We start from the raw sequence: 20184 nt of genomic DNA, 5'->3' as shown, positions 1-20184 counted from the left end.
AGATTAGTTTCTATATATGAATTAGGCAGACTGGGAAGAGAATGATGGGTTTAGAACTCACACACCCAGTCTCTCTATCTCTCAAACACACACACACACACACACACACAAACTTGCACACATACACACAAAAACCCACCACTGACCTGATCAAGCAGCTGAGACTTCCTCCTGAGGAGTTCAGCCTCCTCTGTTAGGCGCGCATTTCTGCTGCGCTCATCATCAAGCTGGCTCTCCTGCACACACACACACACACACACACACACACACACACACACACACACACACACACACACACACACACACACACACACACACACACCAGTCACTGTCGGCTGAAGAGACATTACCGCAACATTCCATTACTTTTCCCACAGGAAATAAATTTGAACACACTTACTTCACCTCATTACCAATAAAACAGCAATGAAGCCATGGTCCATTTGCTTTGCCTGAACTTGGCACTGAGAGTAAACTTACCAAATCGAGACATCTTTTCTGCCTCTTCCTTACTTCATGCTCAAGGCCTTCACATTCTTTTCTCTTTTTGCTCAGCTCACTTTCCTATGGAAACACAAAGAAAAGCAAAAGTTTAATTAAAACATTAACTTAAGGAACAACAAATTAGATCTTCATAAAGGGAAATTGCACCCAAAATTCTTCACAGATCGACCACAGAGACAAACAACATTCAAAATGTGAAATGGAGTGGGTTATTGCAGAGGATCCTATAGTGTCTTTACAGTGGTGGTGATAGGACTAATAATCAAAGTCCTATCAGGTGTCATAATCAAAAACGCAGCCATACGCAACGTTTCATAAATATTTAGAACAAAACTTTTTGTAAGGCAACTATTCGAGGCATTTTGTAGACAGTTGCATTTCACTCTAAATTAATTTGGATGGGTTTGTTTATACCTTGAGTTAGACTTTGAAAAATTGCTGGAGCCGCATACTTTCTGTCAATTATTTATTAATATACATTTTTTTTGTATTTAAAATAAAAATTTGTTTTTGAATTTCTCTCTCTGTTGAAATAAAACAAAACCAAAAACATCTATATATCCCATTCAGAATGTGCTTTAAATATTTAATTATTAATTACATAGCACCGTAGCTTGAGACACCGCTGCGAGTTGTGCAACACATACTTTGCTATGAGTTATTGACATTTGACAACAGTAACAGTAGACTACAGGGCTCATTGAGGCACCCAGGGTTTGATACCCAGTATTACGAGTATTATAAATTGAATAGAAAGAGATTTTTCAAGCGTGTTTAATTTATTCAGTAAACAGGGAAGAGGAGGTTAAAAAAAAGGCATTTACTAATTTTAAAAACATTCAGAATGGAACATCCATTTTGGTTCCACCTGTAATTTAATTTAAATACAACGTAGAAGAAACAACAACTGATCGAATGTTCACAGGCCCAGTTCCCTTTAAATGTCAAAAACATCCCCAAACAGTAGAGGACAAAATGAGCAGGTGTCTACCAACCTTTGAACCTATTCCTTGAAAAAAAAAAATCACTAAGTTCTTTTTGTTGGATGTTTTTTTTTAACCCAATGAAAGGGAAGTGGGTGGGCGCATAATGAAAATAATTCTCTATAAATTGGTCTCTCACTTTAATACTGACCCCTGACACGGGCACTCGGAGGAATTACATCGCTTAGCACCCTTTAATTACACTAAATGCAGCTTACACAGAGGACCAACAAAAGGCAGAAATCAGCTTATTGGCTACCAGCGGAGAATTGGGACTGACCGAGGCTGGAGTGTGGACGGCCCATGGATAGAGGAGCTAATTGCTCTCTGGGCTTAGATTAGCGCTTGGCCTCTGTGCTGCTGTTTCACAGCAGGAGCAATACTGATGATTAAAAAGCGTAAAACAGACACCTGTGATGCTGGACAGCATGTGGCTAAGAGAGCAGATAGAGGCACAGTGTACAATGCCATGAACTGGAATCGAGGTTATTATGTGCTTCTGTGGTTAACTCCAATCTTGAAATGGCCAAACGTAATAGAAATAGGTTTGTCATTTCAAATCGATTCATGTTTAACTGTATTTCTCCTTATTTGATTCCTGTTATCATTTGTATTTATGTATTCTCATAAAGTCCCCCTCTAGTCAGTTATTAAACTTCTAAAAACTCATTTCTGTTCTTCAGTAATCCAAGAAAAAAGGCTTAAAACAGCCCTGAAAGCATGTCTACACATTCGTCTTTCATTCAGTAAGTACAGTATGTACATTCATCTCTAATAAACCCTGCAAAAATATGTGTCCCACCAGAAACTGAAGGCGGTCCTCTTGCGTCTGCTCGCCCTGGTGGCTGTTGTGAGAGCTCTGCTCAGGTGTCACTTGTGTTCTAGACTCCTCCTCCTCCTCCTCCTCTCCAGGGGTCTTCTCCCCTTTAACAGAGGCCTCATCTAACACAGGGCAAGGGGTTTCAGATGCAACCTGGAAGGGCCAAAAACACAGGTTCAAAAAGGCAAGTATATAACAAAATTCAGCAGCATAAAAAGAATATTTACAACATGACGATGTATACACTTCACCATCAGATTATAATATTGCAATGAAAATATATGTAATTTACATTTGAGATTAAATTCTATTTGCAGTTTATTTATTGCAAGCTAAACTGAAGGCGAGGGAGTTAAAGGGTTAAAAGTTTCAGTATGTACTGCACTATGTATGCAAAGATTGTGGACACCCTTAATACAATAATTCAACAATTTTAAGGTGCAAGCACGGCTAACACAGGCATTCAAATATGTACACAAGGCTTAATCTCTATAAAAAAAACTGATGAATAGAATGGGACACTCCAGAGCAGCTGCAAATTAGCCTAAGGTCCAATGCCAAGTGTGGGCTATAAGGGTTTGAAACCCCTAGCTTTGGGCAATGGTACAACTGTGTTCTCTGGAGTAATGAAGCCCCATTCAATGCTTTTGGGATTAGTTGGATTGCGGTTCGTGATCCATAACTAATGAATGAAATCCGATCCGACCCTCATGGCAATATGCCAGCTTCTAGTATAAAGCCATACATACACAGTAATATGATTTAAATATCAGGACATTGGACCACAGACACTTACAGGCATGTGAATTAAAGCTATGCAGTCACAGAAGAAAATGCTAACTAGGAGAACTAATGACATTGGTGTTCTCTCTAGGAGTTACAAAGTCAAGCCTCTGTGTCTAATTTTAGCAGCTACACCTGCTTATACTTTAAGTGGAACTGTGCCACTGTGGCCAAGGCCATGACCTGGTAACAGGATAAAACAGCCAGCACATTATAGCTGTTAGCACTGTTAGCTAAAATAGAGCCTACTTGTAGTAACGTTAGCATTATGAGTGCACACTTTGACTTACTGGCCCACAGGTAAGACCTGTGTTGATAGAAATGCTACGAAGGAGAGAAGATAATTAAAGTCCTAGTTGTTTTGAGTGTTGTTGGAGAGGGAGATATGTTCCCTCCCCTTTAGGGAAGTGGAACTTGAGGAGAATAAGGGAGTCCGGATTGGGATAAAGCCCTTCAACCTGTCAGTCACTTTGTGTGAAGGGCTTTGGTAAAAACATGTATTGTGACTACATTTGTGCATGTTTTTACAAACAATTTAAGCCTCCTTTATAAAAAAAATTAAAGTAAACACATGCTACATGTTGTTGCTGTTCAATGAAAAACATCCCCAAAATAGCAACTTTACAGAACAAAGGAAAAAAAATCTTCTTAATTTTCAATAAAAGTTTATGTAAAAAGATTTTATTCCAAATAATTTTGAAGCATTTCTATTGGTCCATTCATCATGATTTTAACCATAAATGTTCTAAACTATAAGCTAATTCCAAGAATGGGTTCAGGCCACTTTGAGCCTTTAGTGCTCATAAACATGGCCACGGTACTCCTTGTGCCCTTCCTTGGCTGCTTTTGGAAGTGAACATATTAACCCCTTGATTGGTACCACTGTAAGATAATAATCATTTTTCGTTAACAAACCATGCAGAAGCAATTAAGTCTGAATTTCTTTTCTGATTTGATCTTTTTTTTTTTTGTTTGGTAAGGGGAAAAAAACCCATGCAAATCTTAAAGAGGAAGCCACAGAGCTAAAGCACTCTCAAGGGTTAAGCTTATGCTGATTAAAGAGTGTCAGTGCTGAGGCACGTGTGTTTCTCGGCTCTGTTCACTTGTGATCCTAGCGTGATTCCAGCTTACCAGCTCCAATAATCACTGTAACAGAGTACAACAGACATGAAGAGGGAGTTTTCACATTTTCTGCATCATTAAATGACTACAATGTTACAAAGTCCTTCAGAGTAGTTTGCTGTGAAATGATGACTTGTTTATAAGGGCAGTGACAGGAACCAGACATCTAACTATGTAATACCTCTATACCTCACACAACATTATTATATTAAACACGAAGGTTTAGGAACACTTCAGAAAGATTTGGGTTTGTTTCCTTCCCCCACACTCCCCTAGTGGAATTCATAATTACAGCACTGTACTGAAGTAAACGGGGAGGGGGAAGGAGGGGGTGGTGGTTTTCTACCCTCCTCCAAAACGTACATAGTGCAGTTTCTGCAGTGCTGAGCCCAGAATAGCAAAGAGAGATGCGTTATTCTCCCTATTATATGTCCGTGAATCATCACAATGATTTTGGAGCTGTAATTGTAAGGTAAATATATTACATATTGTTCCTTTATATATTCTCAGATAAAAAGCCTGATGCCTGAGACATTATTTTATAACCGTTTTAAGATCAGGTGGTGGTCTGAAGTGTATTTTAAAATATCCTCCAATGGCAGAGAGAAAATAAGTGTCATTTCTTTGCAAAGGATTTTTTATGGTAAACCACTATGACCATTTAAATCCCACCAGCTGATTTCCCATTTGAAACATACACACAGGTTTAGATTCAATACACATGTCATAAAAAATAAATGTCTGGGTGTAATTGGACAGCACTAAATAAACTACAGGCATACACACTGGATCCCCAGTACTGTCAGATGATGAATGTTACCTCTGCAGACCTCTACATCAGCCCTAAACCCGGGGGCAGTTAGTTGCTATAAGAAGCTCCTAAGCTCCACCAGTTCCTTAGGGTCCCTAAAGCACCAGTCTTTCGTATATTACTTCATGTTTTATGTCCTGTGGCCTTAAGGTTAGAAGTGAGCTTGAAGCCAAAGGTTGCCAGTTAAATTCCCAGGACCAGCAGGAAAACTCATCCATGGCTGAAGTGCCCTTGAGCAAGGCACCTACCCCCTTAAACTGCTCCCCAGGTGCAGAGATGGTTGGCAGCCAGGTAGTGTGAGTTTCTGTGTTCACTATCATGAAGGGGTTAAAGGCAGAGAAGCAATTTCTCTAAGGGGGTTAATAAAGAGGATTCTTCTTTTATTTCTTAGGGGTTCTAACATGGGGCCACCAAAAGCAGGACATGGCCAGAGTCGTACACATTTTCAGGAGAGACCATGCTTAAAACACTCTTGATACTTATGAAACATATATTGTAATATACTTCACCTACAGTAACCAAGTTGACATGACCCTAAAGCATTGCACAAACCACATTCATGTTCAGGCTTTTGGAATCGCTCACTTTGCAGCACAAGCTTTATATCTTTAATTGTAATAACTACTTCATTAAGCAATCGTTACCTAAAAGTGCGAATCATTATTTGAAGCTTCAGTGCAGCACATTTAGTAGCAGGTACGTTCATAGGAATTTTAATGCTACATATTACATAAGCAGTAGCCTGCAGCTTGTTGGTAGGATGTGCTCCCCTGCTTGGATAAGCTATGTCCACAACATCTACAGCATGTGGCTACATGTAAATTCAAGCTGAAATAATATTCATGGAGTAAAAAAAAAATAGTGTCATCCAGCCCCCACCCTGCTGGCTAAAGCTATGCTACATTTAGGCCTTTTTTGTATTAAAGCTATGCAGCATTACTACTTTAGCCAAGACTTGAGCAATGTAATGTCCCAGCAATACCTGGATGCTCTAGACTTAAATAGCACATGATGCTAAAGCTGTCAAACAATCAGGAACAGCTCAATAGCCAGGAACAGGAGGCACAGCATTCAGTTTCTTCTCATTTTTAACACAAACCTGAGTCTTCCTCGCTATGCTAATTCTGTAGCCGTGACTAGAGCTAGTGCGGAGCTAAGGCCGGCGGAATCAGATGCAGCAGGCCGTGTTTGCCATAAGCACATTGCAGTAATCCCCGTGGACTACTGAAACGGGTAACTGGATCACTTCTTTTAAAAGCATTGGATTGGCCCGGCCGCTGCCTTTCATACATATCGATGCACTGACATTGAGGGCCACACATCTCTTTCTCTCTTGCCCTCTCTCTACCTCTCTCTCTATCTCTCTCTCCAAATCCAAATTCCCCACATCTGGCCAAGCTCGAAATCTCTGACAGTTACATAGCAGAGATTTGGACAGTCATTATTCAAGCTAGGCCTCGACTGACTCCTCGCCTGCTAGGTTTGGCTAACTTTCTTTCAGGAAGCTGTGAAGTCTTGTGTCAGGTGCGAGTGAGCACGGAATATCAAGTGCATGCACTGCGAAACCTTGAAGCTATGCTGCCAGGCAGGGAAATCCACTTAAGAGAAAGGAGGAGTTGGCTGCACAGTAATCATACACAGCCACACATGTCCATTAATGGTCGGGACAGAGGAGGACAGGAAAGTGTCATAATCTGCGCTAGCTGAACAGATGCACACGCAGACAATCCTCACATGCACAAAGCAATTGCAGGTTACATCACTGAACAGACATGACTGGTGACCAGAAGGCTGGCTACTAACAGTATGGTCTGTCCTGCAGACTTGCATGCTGCAGGCAAAGCCACTGGCATGGACTTTATGTCACACGTACACACACACACAGACACACACACACACAGACCTACCCCTCTCCTGTGAGTTGAAAGAAAGTCCACCTAGGCCCTGAGGGTCAAAGCTGAGAGAGCCGCTCGAGTCTTTGCTTTGGTCAGGGTTGGAGTGATATACCTACCATCCAAAACCCTCTCACCGCTACCACGGCAACAGCCTGGGGATTACTGGACTGTACCATTCTGTGGGCAGAGGGGATTAAAGTACACACAACATGGCGCCTTTCTATGCATGATCGTGTATGTGTGTGTGTGTGTGTGTGACAAGTGACCAGATTACCCATGCTGTCATTCTCCTCCAGGCTTTAGTGCTGCTGTCAGGAACGTCAGAGTGAAACTTCAAGTGGTCAGCAAAAAGCACTTCCAACAACATACACATAAAACACATAAAATCTAAAGCAGAGTCCAGTTGTGCACACATCTGTAATAAATCTGTGCATGTTTGCAGCGAACCCTGAAAAAAACATTTGGATACTTGCATAATTTGGATTCTGCTTCCACGCAGCCACAACAAATGCCTGCAATGCATGTGAACATCTCAGTTACCAAAATTTAAGCCTGGCATCTTAAATCCGGGCCTTTCTTTGTGGAGAAAGATTGGAGAAGAATTCCTCACCGACTGTACTGTAAAGGCTACTGTAAAGCATAGCAGTATAAAGCCCCTGAGATGGGGTTTTATCTTACAACAGTGTGAGGGTGTGAGTGAACTGCTTTTGGAGATCGGATCATAGGTCATGTTTCTTCTGAAGTGTATTAATAGGGAGTTGCCCTCACCTTTCATGGAGTAACAGTCTCTACTCCTGTAGGAAATCTCTACACCTGATTTTGAAACGTTATGTTAGTGTTTACAGCATGAGGTGGAACTGAAATATTTAGAGTCTTGCCTATGGACTCTTACTGGTGTAGCATCATGTGATTACTCATAAACAGAACTGAAACTCTATCAGCTACACATTGTACTAGTCCTTTGCCACCTAGTGGTGGTCAAATGTCTCTTCTCATTGGCTTCTCTCAAATGTCTTTCTCTCTCTCTCTCTCTAGCTTAGATTCATGGCTGGGAGTCAGCTCATTAGGCAGTGTGGCAGATGATGGTGTATTCCATTATGTAAGAGCAGCAAACAGCATTTATGCCAGTGTAAACACACACTAAGCCCTGCAAAACCCCCCACTGGACCAAAACCACATATTAACAGCACACACGCACACTTTCCCATATGCATATCTGCTATAAGCCCTGAGGATGACCCATGCCTCCAGCTTTGCTCAACGCATCAACGTATGGTGCATGACCCTGATGAACAGGAGGTTCACAGCAAAAGTGCAGAGTAATCATCGCATTATGAGTGTTTCGCGGAGTGTGGGCTGCCGCAAAACGGCCTGCAACTGCCGAGCAACATTATAACATTAAGCACTAAGGCGCTGAAGTTTAAAGCAAAAACCACCACATCACCTCCTCATCGAACTCTCCAACACCGACTCTTTGACACATAATAGTTCAAACAAAGTTACTGAGGGCCACAGCCAGAGCCAGAACTGCTGAGTAATGATCACAGTCTGACCCTGCTGGAGCTGAACTTTTTAAAATGTTTGTATATTCGATTTGTTGTCAAAATAAGCTGTAGATTACTGTTACTCTTTTTAATGACTACAACAGCTGAAGTGATAAACATGTTGATGTTCCATGTGAATTTTCACTGCAGAGATTTATTTTTTCAAAAACTTTTGAGTTCCTCTATAGGAAAATTTTTTGACTCACCACCCTCCCCTCAGGGGAAAAAACAAAGAAAACAAATCTATAACTTCATTACCAGAAGTGGAGGGACATTTTAAGCAGGGGGTTGTGGGTAATTTCCAAAGAATATCTAATTTCGTTAATGTTTATTTGCTGTATACCGTATGACAAATAGCCTTGGGTCACTTTACTTTCTGACATAAACAAGAACACACAGTGTCTTTGATGTGAAGCAACAAATAGCACCCCCTTGTGGAGAAGCTGCTAAATATGAGTAAGCTAGTGACGGAGTGAATGAGTAACAACCATCAGACCAATCAGGTGCTTTGCAGCTTAAAAAAACATTCATGATTTAAAAGTTGATAATAAAAGTTATTGTGACTCATGACAGACCTACCTTCCAGGACCTACATTAGGGATAAAATGCATAAGAGTATAAACCGGTCTCTATTTATACTGTGAACTGTATGAAAATGGTGCTGTGTTGTGAGAAGCCACATGGGGGAGACAGTGAGACAGTGCTCTGACCTGCTCCTCGCTCTCTCTCTCAGCTGAAGGAGAGACCTGCTGCTCTCGAGAGGAGCTCACAGACAACTGCCTCTGAAGACGCAGAACCTCCTTCTGAGACTCCTTCAGCAAGTGCTCTACCTCTGATCCTCCTCCTCCTCCTCCTCCTCCTGAGACACAGTCCTGCAGAGAGAGAGAGAGAGAGAGAGAGAGAGAGAGAGAGAGAAAGCAAGTAAAAGAGTGTGAGGGTTTGGTGTCAGAAAAATAATTTAGGTTTTAAAATAATGACCTGATTTTATTCATTATTGTTAAAACTGACCTGAATTATTCAGCCATAGTCTTTCATATTCTTTTACTACAAAGTACAATGTTTCATCATAAACATCCAGACATGTTATCTTTTTAAGCAACAAAATAACCTAAATTATTTGATTTAATAAATCAAATGTTGTATTGGCTTTTGTTTAAACATTCACAACAATTCAGAGGTCACATACATTAGCATCGTCATTGTGGCTAAGCTAAGAGTTGTGTGTTTGGGGGGTGGGGGTGGGGGGCAAAAAAATGCCCTGCTTGTTGGATATCAAGAACATTATTGTTGAAGAGGGCTACAATTGGCAACACATGGTACAGAAGCACCTGGGCTTCCGCCTGATATCCTGGCAACACTCGTGAACATGCTACATGCTAATATTATGCTTAACTATGAAACTAGTAAATGTTGTTTTTAAGTGTGATTTATAAGGAGTATTTAGGCCCTTCTTTGGAAATACCAAGAACTATTCAGAGCCTTTATTATACTGTTTAGGGCAAAATCCATATACACGCTAGTGTTGTTAAATATTCAGTCCCAACTCACAATATCAGTGAGCGTAGCATTGTAAGATAACCTTCTTTGCCATCTAGTGGTCAAATCTCTCTCGTCTGAATTGCGAAAGAAAACGATGAGTCATGCAGAGTGTGCACAGAGGAAAACTGAAGGACATTCCTTAGTTTCCACTGCAATCTCCTCATTCTCAAATCACTATGTTCAGGACTGTACACAGTGGGCATTTTCCTTATAGAAATTTAAAAATAAGAAAACACACCTACACAATTATACATTCAAAAACATGTCTGGGGTCCAAAAGTCAAGAGACCTCTCAGAAAACCTGGCTATCAAAAGTCCAGCTATATATATATATATATATATATATATATATATATATATATATATATATATATATATATATATATATATATTTAGAGAGAGAAGGATGCTGAGGGTTAAAGTTACACTTTGCTGTCAGGACAAAACCTTTCTCTGTCTCTATTTTTGTGATTTTCTGTTGCTGTGTCAGACCTGTTTTATATTAAAGTGCTGAGTGCAGTGGTTATATGCTGTAGTATCACAGAGAGGAGGGCAGGTGAGTGAAGAAGCAGAAGAAGCACACGTTTAAATAAAGGGGACGGAGTGATGAGTGTGAGGCTATACACCCAGAAATATAAACTGCAGGAGACGTAGTGTATTAGTAGTGTCTAGAGTGTGATGGTATGCGAATCACAGAGAAGAATCTTCTCTGTGTCTTTTTTGTGTTGTTTTTATTGGTGTAATAATTTAAAAACACCATCTGACATTTAAATTAACTTTGATTAAATTTCACAATGAATGGATCAGTAGAAATGCTCCCAAAAACTTGGAATACAGTCACGTGAGTCCGATGCCCCTGTCCCTAACTGCACATTTACTGACAAGGTTCCCTACCGTGTATGATGCACAGTAAATTTTGTCCACCAGGGGGCGAACAAAGACAAATTCAAAACACCAGCAGACTACAGAACAGGAACCACTTAGACATGACACCAGATGTGTATTGGCAATTAATTACATTATTTCTTTAACAATTAATCATTGATAAATTCATATTATGAAATTAAATCATTAGACATATGTCTGGCAACAAATGACATGCCGTGTAACAACAGTATTCTCACACATTATGTGTATGCCTGTGTGTGTATTTGTTACCTTCCCCTGTCCTCCTCTGGCCTGCAGTTTCCTGCATTCTTGTTGGAGGGCGACTATCTCTTTGTCTTTAGAGAGGAGAACGTCTGCGTGTTGCGCCAGGTCTCTTGCCCTCTGCCTCGCAAATGCTCGCTTATACTGTTCTACTGCACCTGGCTTTAGAGGGAGAGCAGCATTCACCTACAGAGAGAGAGAGAGAGAGAGAGAGAGAGAGAGAGAGAGAGAGAATGAGGCCTCCAAAATCATGTCTGAAATATAAGTTTATGTATTTTTCACATGCTCAGATTATTTCACTGCATTAAATTGCTTCAAAACACTCAAAGGCCAAAGATTTATTAGCTTTGTAAATTACAGGCAATAACACCACACTTATAATAACACCATATCAAGCAAAGTGCTGGACAGTTACACCTGCTGCAGAGCTTGCCTTCTCTGTACACACCGTCTGCACAATTAAATACTTTCATTGAAAGCACTGTTTGGACAACATCCAACAAAATATGGTGAATGAACAGTCTGTTGAAGGACAGTCGTATACATTCTTCCTGAGTCTGGACACAGCCAGGGGCACAGTCATGCTGCAACAGGAAAGGCCTTTGTTTGTCAAGGTGTTACCATGAATTTGGAAGCATAGAATGTTTATGTAATGTCTCTACATGACGCAGCACTAAGATTTCCCTTTACAGGAGCTAATGGACCTGGCCTAAACTTTAAAAAACAACCCCAGAACATTAGCCTGAATGTGTGTCCACATAATTTTGGCCATAGAGTGTATCCACTGACCTATGATTTCCTGTTTAGTTGTGTACATGTATGTAGTACTGAAGAAATTGAAGTGATTCAAGGAAGTAGTGGGTTTTAATTACTATAATGTGTATGTGTGTGTGTGTGTGTGTTGATGGCTTGGTTGGTGGGCTTCAGTTGCCACATAAGTCTGGAAGTGTAACAGGTGCTGTACAGTCAGCCAATCACCACGGCTACCAGTGAGCAGACAGGTGTCCATGCAGGTGTTCATTTGGAATACAGTTACACTCCCATTAACACACACACACACACACACACACCTTACAAATGTTCCATTAAATGCATACAGTATAAGTACTAAATTATATAATTTATTCCACATGTCCTGTAAAAATATTATATAATATTTATGTAAGTGCCTAGTTGTATAAAGAATCAGGCCTGTAAATATAGAACTGTGCAAATATCAGAGACCACCTTCCTTTATTTAATTTCCTGTCCAAAAGATTTCATTACAAGTTCTTGGTTTTTCACGAGGATAATGTCTTTTGTTATTTTAAATATTTTATATAATTTAATATATGACTAAAATATATTTGATTGACTTACATTTATTTACAGATTGGTACCCTAACCCTAAATCTAACACTAACACTAAAATCTTCACCTAAAACTGGAATGATTTTCTCTGTGGAGATCACACACCGTGAATGGTCCCCACAACGTGAGTGAAACCTGATACACACACATACACCTTTGTGGATAGAATGTAGAACTCTTTCCATCTCTCACTCACCCACGCCATTGCACTAAGTGGTGTTACATATCAATTCCTTATCTTGTTATTTCTCTCTTCAAACACACACACACACACACACACACACAGAAAGAAATGTCTTCCCCACTTTAAATCTATACTGAATGCCCTGCGGCTAGTTTTACTCAACATTACATAATCAGGTTTGCTGTGTGAAATCAAAGGCTGTGTGAGATGGGAGCTGACGTTCACACACAGCAGCGGACCCTCAGCCCAACAAAGAAGGAGTGGTCTCTAATTTGGAAACAAAAAGAGCCATTCAGAAGTGCTCCAGTCCAGTTCATTAAGGAATAACAGGGTCAGTTCCACTGGGAGCGTTAGTGATGGACACAATATTGCAATTCCCAGAGCGAACACAAAGGGGGCCAAAGCGGGGTGGAAGGATTTAAGAGGTTCTGCATTCTGAAAACCATGTAAAAGAGCTGGATGATCTTAGTTAAAACCATGAGAGTCTAAAAGTAGTAAGGTATTCCAAGGCCAATACTATGGCACTATTCTCAACAAATGTATTTGAATGATTTGAATTAATTTAAATTTACTCAAGGAGTCAAATTCTATTTAGTGTATCAGTGGAGTGCTTCGTATGGTGGGGAATATATTGCCGGCCATTTTATCATGCATCTGTATTCAATCATTGAAGCCATTTAAAATCTCTTGTGGCTGTGATGTCACAATCATGTAACAAAGACATAAAAATGCCTAAAAGGCTTGGGAATGGAATTAAAAATGCAATGTTTTTACAACACATCCACCACCGTTAGCCAATCAGAACAGACAACATTAATATTAATGAGCTTTAAAGGTAACCAAAGCAGGTGTTCGGCACTAAAAGACAACATACAGATTGGGCTGCAATGCAAATCTCCATTTTGTGGATTTTTGATTTACTACATCGTTTGAACACAGCTTCTCTCCTTCACATTGTGTGAATATATAAAGATGAACAGACGGCTAGAAAAGCTCCAAAATGACTTGGAATAAAATCTATTTGCATTGATTTCCATTGAAAGTTAAGAAGGTTTTTTCCTTCTCCTGGAAAGTTAGTATTCTGAGAGGTACATTTGGGAGATTCTCCATTGGACAGCGATGATATGTAGCTCAAGTTTTCAGTTCTGAGCTTAATTACTTAAATCATCTGCATCAGATTTGGGTTGGGATTAACCCCTAGCCTCTGTGGGGCTGATTGTGACCAGGGGGTTTAAATGAAGGATATCAGCTCTGTAGATCAGGATGATATTAGTGGGGGATATGTACCACTTTAAGGTTGGCTTCCTGCAGTTTGCGAGCTCTGTCCTCTAAACGCTTAGCGATGACGGCCAGCTCAGTGTTCTTCCTCCTCAGCCTTTTCACCTTCTCCTCCGTCTCAGGGCAACTGCTCTTCCGCTAATGGATAGAGGTAGAGAGGGAGAGAGAAAGAGAGAAATGAGATTCAAAACCAATGAGTCAAAGCGACCAAGCCACACAACCTTTGAGGTACACAACAGCTCAAAAAATATTAAAAAGCTGAGGTGTTCCTTAGTAAGTGGATTTATTTTAAATAAGTGAAATAAGTCGTTTTTATTGCTGAAGTTTCTCTTTATATCAGCTATTAATGATATTTACAATTTCTCTATAAAGTGGAACTTTCGTGAAATTAGGAATCAAGCAGCATGAACAAGTTTACGCTCCATAGAGCGGGTCCCTCATATGGTGATAAACATATGGTTTAATGGGATTCGTACAGAATAAAATGTCTGTTTAATGATGTAAAGAAGAATTGTTCAAGAAAATGAATGACTGTAATGAATGCCTTTCTTCATCAGCTCAGTTGCTGTCATGATTAGTTGACTTCTATATTAATGAATGACTTATCTATGTGTGTGTGTCTTTTATAACAGAATCATCCAAACTGGTCTAGGATCAGGAGAGGACACAGGCACATACCAGCAGGCTGTTCTCCTCTCTGAGTGTGGAGCATGTCTTCTCCAGCTCCTCCAGAGCCCTCAGCAGCTCCGAGTTCTGACGCACCAGGAAGCTGTAATCTGTGCCGTTCTGCAGGAGACAAAACCGACACAATACATCAGTTCATGAGAGGGCTGAGACAAATCTTTTCAAATAAACAGCCAGTAGATTTAAAGGAACACTAGGTAAGATTTGGTATTTTGCCCCTTGGCTCCCCCTACAGTTACAGGGGGAACTTTATTTTACAGCACTGTCCTGAAATCATGGAGAAGGGGGGAGGAGAGATAAATGTAAACACAGCAATGTAAAATACAGAGATTTTCACTGAAACTCAACAAATGTACTGACATCTAAACAAGAATTTACAGTTTCTGCAGTGCTGAACCCAGTGTAGCAAAGACAGAGGCTCTATTCACCCTATTACAGCTCAGTGGATCATCACAGTGATTTTGAAACTGTAACTGTAAGGTAAAATATTACATAGTGTTGCTTTAAAGCTCAAGGGCAAGTAAAAAAAAAAAAAAAACATATTTCTGGGTACTGCTTCAATATTGAAGCATGAGTGCTGCCTATCTGTGCCCATCCAGTTCATTTGTTTAAAAAATGAATTCATATTTATTATCTCATAATAATAATCCTAGAAATATAGCCGCAAACGGCAATTCCCGGGGTCCAAGCTAGTATTCGCTGGTAGAAGAACAATGCGCTAGCATATGAGCTGTCCTGAGATAGAAGGGGATTTTTGGGGAAGTTTGTGTAGTGTTTGTAAGGTAGTCTTTGGAGATGTAGCGAGAGATGGAGGAGTAGCAGATGACAGAGACAGCATAGAGCACAGAAGTCAAAAATACCAGTTGTTTATTGATAAGACGAATTTCCAGGGAGGAGTTCAAAAAGCTCCATCTTCACATACCTATTTCCATACAGACTATTGCAGATAATCTATGCATTTTTTGACAATAGTTGTAATTGCAAAGTTGTAAGACACTATGCAGAGCATTCTGTAAAGCAAATTGCTTGTCAATATGTGTAATTTTGGCTGAGATATTCCATATGTTCCTGTAGAAAATATGAATTGTGCCCCCTAGTGGCTATCGTTATGAAAATTTTTATGTGCTTAGGAAGTGCTGCCATGGACATACCATGCAAGTCAGTAGGCGGAGCTTATGGGTTCTTGAGACATTTTTGTAGGGTCCTGAAGAATCAGGGAAAAAAAGAATTTTGTCTCTACGCCACAGGGTGTAGGATATACAGACGTCAACGTGTTTCCTGTCGCTATAGCGCCACCATCAGGCTGATCAGGCAGATTCTTTGTGCCTGAGTAGCGGGAGGGTTTACAACCAGTTGACCAAACGACAAGTCTGTAGGATGGGGTTGCCCATCGCGTTTCATCAGAGAAAAAGAAGAAGAAACTAAAAACGGAACAAAAAACAACTTTCAGTGCTTGGACCCCTAAAAACAAAAAACAAGAAGAGGAAACGGAACAAAAACAATAGGGCTCCAGCACTTGCAGTGCTTGGACCCCTAATAACATGAAATGCCCAGCCTGGACGACAGAAACCAGACCCTGCAATCGGGTCCACATCCAATTCCACTCAACAGATCACTTGCCAAACTTAATTCTGACCCCCGTATGTTGATTTCACTAATAGCGCATGTTATCAATCCAAAGGCCTTCACTTCTGTCGGCCCCTTGTTTGCTCTCACCCAACCCCCTCCTCCCTTCTCACTCTTGGGGCTGCTGTGCTGTGATTGTTATCCCCAGTGTTAGCCAGCTGGACTGAGCTAGAGGAGGCAGCTTTGATTTCGCCACATCGCTGACACTTCAGCGTCCAGATTCATGGCGTGTGCATGTGATTACTGACCAGTGCCAGCTGGAGCAGGGGGACACTCATGCCCTCTACATCCAACTGAGAAACAGAATGGAGAACGAGCTTACACCACCCCACACAGGCTCTTCATTAGAGTGGACCACTCTGGGGATTTCAGAGGACACACTCAACAGTGCAAATGGAAGTCACTGACCTCATGAAGATTTTTTTTGTTATAATCTATATAATTTGCTGGTATGTATATATTTTTAATATAATATTTATTACATTTCTCTGTAGTACCTCACTTTTCTGAACTGTCCCAGAACAAAAGCGCCGTAGAAAACGCACCAACTGCACTTGGAATTGCGCATTCACATCTAATCAGACAGACGTCCTTGAATATCTGCGCGCCAGGATCCGGTGGTGTGTCTGTTTGAAGTCATTACCACCACCTGCTTTCTCCTTTTTCAGTCTAACAACCAGCTTGAGACCGAGCACACAGCTGTGGTTATCCAGTCCAGTCTCTAGCCAAGGACGAGCATCAAAAAGCCCAGCCTTTCATCAGCCAATCAGGTCAGCCCACAGCCTTCCAGCAGCCAATCAGGCAACGTGCCAGCAGACGGCATCAGCAGACACAACATGTGGACCGGCATCATTACTGCTGTGCAATCAAACGCCGACAGGGCTCACATGATTAGTATGATTACAGCCCACTGGAGTCCGATCTTACAACAGAACCCTGAAATATCATTTATTATTAAAAGTATAGGTTAAAAAGTACTTAAAGGTGACATAATCGTTTTTAAAAATCACATTCAGGGCATTTATACATATGAAATCTATATTCCCACAAATTGTGTATCAAGACTTCCTAGTCTGTTTTGGGCTGCCTAAATTAGTAAACATGGAACAAAGTAAGTGGTTCTGATTTTGCTTCTGATGTCAAATGCAGAGAATGAGAGTGGAGACAACCCAGCAATGAGAGAACCAAGTAAAAACAGCAAAAATGAGAGAGGAGAAGGTAGAGAACTGAGCTAAAACAGCTAAAACAAGAGCCTTGAAATGGCTGCTTGCTTGGGGATGAGATGTGTTTGGTTCATTCTCATTTAAAGGAACAGGTGCTGAAACTGGTTACACATACCAGTGTGTAACTTCCCACATACACGTCCCTTGTATTTCAGTCTCTCAATTCTTGCATTTTAAATACGACTGAGCATAGCCAATCAGAATAAAGCTAGCTGGGAAGGGGAGGAGCGTATGCAGTTGTCCTATAACTTCCTATGTGACTTATGTGAGCTGCAGCAGAAATTGACATTCGCTGGTAAATCACTGGTATCTAGCCACACAGGAACACGCTGTTTCCAAATGCCTTTACACCTCAGCCTCCACGAGCCTGAAATAACACCCGGCCGAGCCTCCAGACGGTGACGTGGTGAGAATAAACAGAGAAGGCTAGCCCTAGCTGCTGGGGTTAGCCCTGTCCTGCCATGCCTCTTTACATATAAATGGATGGATGTCTATTACTGTGTGTCTGCGGGTCAGAGATCAGTTCTGTCATGTATTCTATAACACTGTCGGAGTGCAGTTCCCAGATCAGTGTAATCGATCTGTAAAGGAGCCAATGAGGGCTGCCCTTTAGCACAGATGGGCTTTCAGCTTGATAGAAAAATACAAGGATTCCACCATCATTCATACAGCTCCCTCTGTAATCACCAGAGCTTGAAGGTGGTAGTGGGGGGATGAGGGGGACTTCCCCTTATTATCTATTCATCTATACATTTGTGGAAGGGTTTGCTTGAATACGGAAGACACCATTATTTTCATGAGTTATTAGAGAAGCACTGTTTATTTGTTTTCATTGCCAAGGGACACTCTCCTGTGTCAATTTTTATTGGCCAATGTCTACATCTAAATGAAGAACACTGACTATAAATATTGCTTATTTCAGTCAGTCTTCTGCACTCAGACATTACACAGTTATCCAGGCGGTTAGTGTCCTCCTCCAAGGGTGTTGAGCTGTCCCGTGAGGATGTGATACAGTAGTCTGAAAAGGAGCTGCTTATGGCTTCTGGAGTTCGTTTTCGCATTGTTTTTAAATAATCGATTAATCGTGACATCCCTGTAAGAATGTAAGGACAATGCTGCATGTTATTGTGAAGTTACAGGATGATGTATGATCTGTTGTGTTTGCAGGCTCGTTTATCCAAGGGCGAAAGGGCGTCTGGGGGTGTTTTTGGTGTTGCCGTTCCAGACGAGGGCGAATGATGAGGTCGTTAGCAGGCCGCAGATCTGGACAGGGATTTGCATATTCCATTACACCCAGATTTAATTTGCGCCGTAGAAAAGCTCTGAGATCTAGCACGCATAAACACACACAGACAAAGACACACACACACACACACTTCAGTGTTCCATTAATGAGAATTCTAGGTTTAACTGCATGTCCGCTAATGACTGAGGAATTGTTTATTCTGTATAAATCCAGGAGAGATATAAAAACCTGTGGCAATATTACAGACAAAAATGGCAAAGTATTCCTTCTGCTGTCTGGAAAAGATGCTTACAATAGGTTTTCAGGGGAATGATACACGCGCACACACACACACACACACCTCAATCTCAGCCCATCTTCTATTAATCCCCCTGAACGCTCCCTTTACACAGCACACAGCCTCTTAATGGCAGAGGAGGGAAACACATTTTGTCCTTCAGCTCTCAGGGGGCCATCAATCACAGTCTCACACACACACACAGGGAGAGGAAGAGAGAGAGAGAGAGAGAGAGGGAGAGAGAGAAAAGAGAGAAAGAGAGAGAGAGAGAGAAAGAGTGAGTGAGAGAGAGGGAGAGAAGGAGAGAGGGAGAGGGAGAGCAGGAGAGAGAGAAAGAGAGAGAGAAAGAGTGAGTGAGAGAGAGGGAGAGAAGGAGAGAGGGAGAGAGAGAGAGAGAGAGAGAGAGAGAGAGAGCTGGATATCACCCCTACAACCAACCAACTGTACCATTCTCATCCCCAAATTCCAGAACTCCCGTTCTCGCCTTTTCCCCACCTCCCTCACTCTCTCCATCATTCTTTCTGTTTTTCCTTGCCCTGGACTTTTATTTACTATCTTTTTTGTCTCCAACATATTCTCTCTCTCTCTCTCTCTCTCTACAAAAAGCCCTTGACCTCAGTACTTTAATTCTCACTTACATTTTCTTTCATAACTCTCCTCCTCCCTTCTTTTTCCATCATTCTTCTCTTTCTCTTTCATATATTCTGCTCTCACTCTTTTATCTCTCTACCATTCCCCACCACCCCCAGCCTCTTCTCTTGCCCATTCTGTCTTTCCTTCTCTCTCTTATAGTCACCGTTTCCCTCTCCACTCTACCCCTCTCTCTATCGCCATCATCCTGATTTCTCTCCTTTGCCTTTCTCTATCCTTCTCTCCCACTCTCCTCTTATTTTCTCTCCCTCCCCCCCATTTCCACCCCGTCCCCTCCGGCCCCTCCCTCACCCTCCAATCAGAACAGATGCAAACAGAAATAATTGAAGACGGGGAGGCGGTCGGGCTGGAGGCGGTTCCCATGGCGATGGTGTGCGGGGTTTGCGCAGTCGAAGGACAGTGGGTTACCCCCCGGTCGAAACATGTTCCCCAACATTCCACTAATGAAGTGCAGATGGGCACACACGCTGCATTAGCGGCAGAAAATCAACACACACACTCACACACAACCTGCA

At 41.3% G+C, this 20184-nt stretch overlaps 1 protein-coding gene across 1 annotated transcript in view; it reads right to left on the bottom strand.

Moving 5' to 3' along the window:
* The window catches only part of LOC136675624 (peripheral-type benzodiazepine receptor-associated protein 1-like), a 136892-nt gene that overhangs the window by 38880 nt on the left and 77828 nt on the right, over positions 1–20184 (bottom strand). Inside the window, exons 4-10 of the mRNA XM_066652275.1 lie at positions 14641–14748; positions 13972–14100; positions 11160–11336; positions 9173–9334; positions 2290–2460; positions 481–564; positions 147–236 (exon numbers count right to left, since the gene is read on the bottom strand). Of these exons, the coding sequence (XP_066508372.1) occupies positions 147–236; positions 481–564; positions 2290–2460; positions 9173–9334; positions 11160–11336; positions 13972–14100; positions 14641–14748 (921 nt within the window). The remainder of the gene's footprint in view (positions 1–146; positions 237–480; positions 565–2289; positions 2461–9172; positions 9335–11159; positions 11337–13971; positions 14101–14640; positions 14749–20184) is intronic.

This window comes from Hoplias malabaricus, chromosome 2 (assembly GCF_029633855.1).
Source record: "Hoplias malabaricus isolate fHopMal1 chromosome 2, fHopMal1.hap1, whole genome shotgun sequence".
Taxonomy (NCBI): domain Eukaryota; kingdom Metazoa; phylum Chordata; class Actinopteri; order Characiformes; family Erythrinidae; genus Hoplias; species Hoplias malabaricus.
Note: the sequence above shows the minus strand (reverse complement) of the source record. Positions and strands in the feature narration are given on the sequence as shown.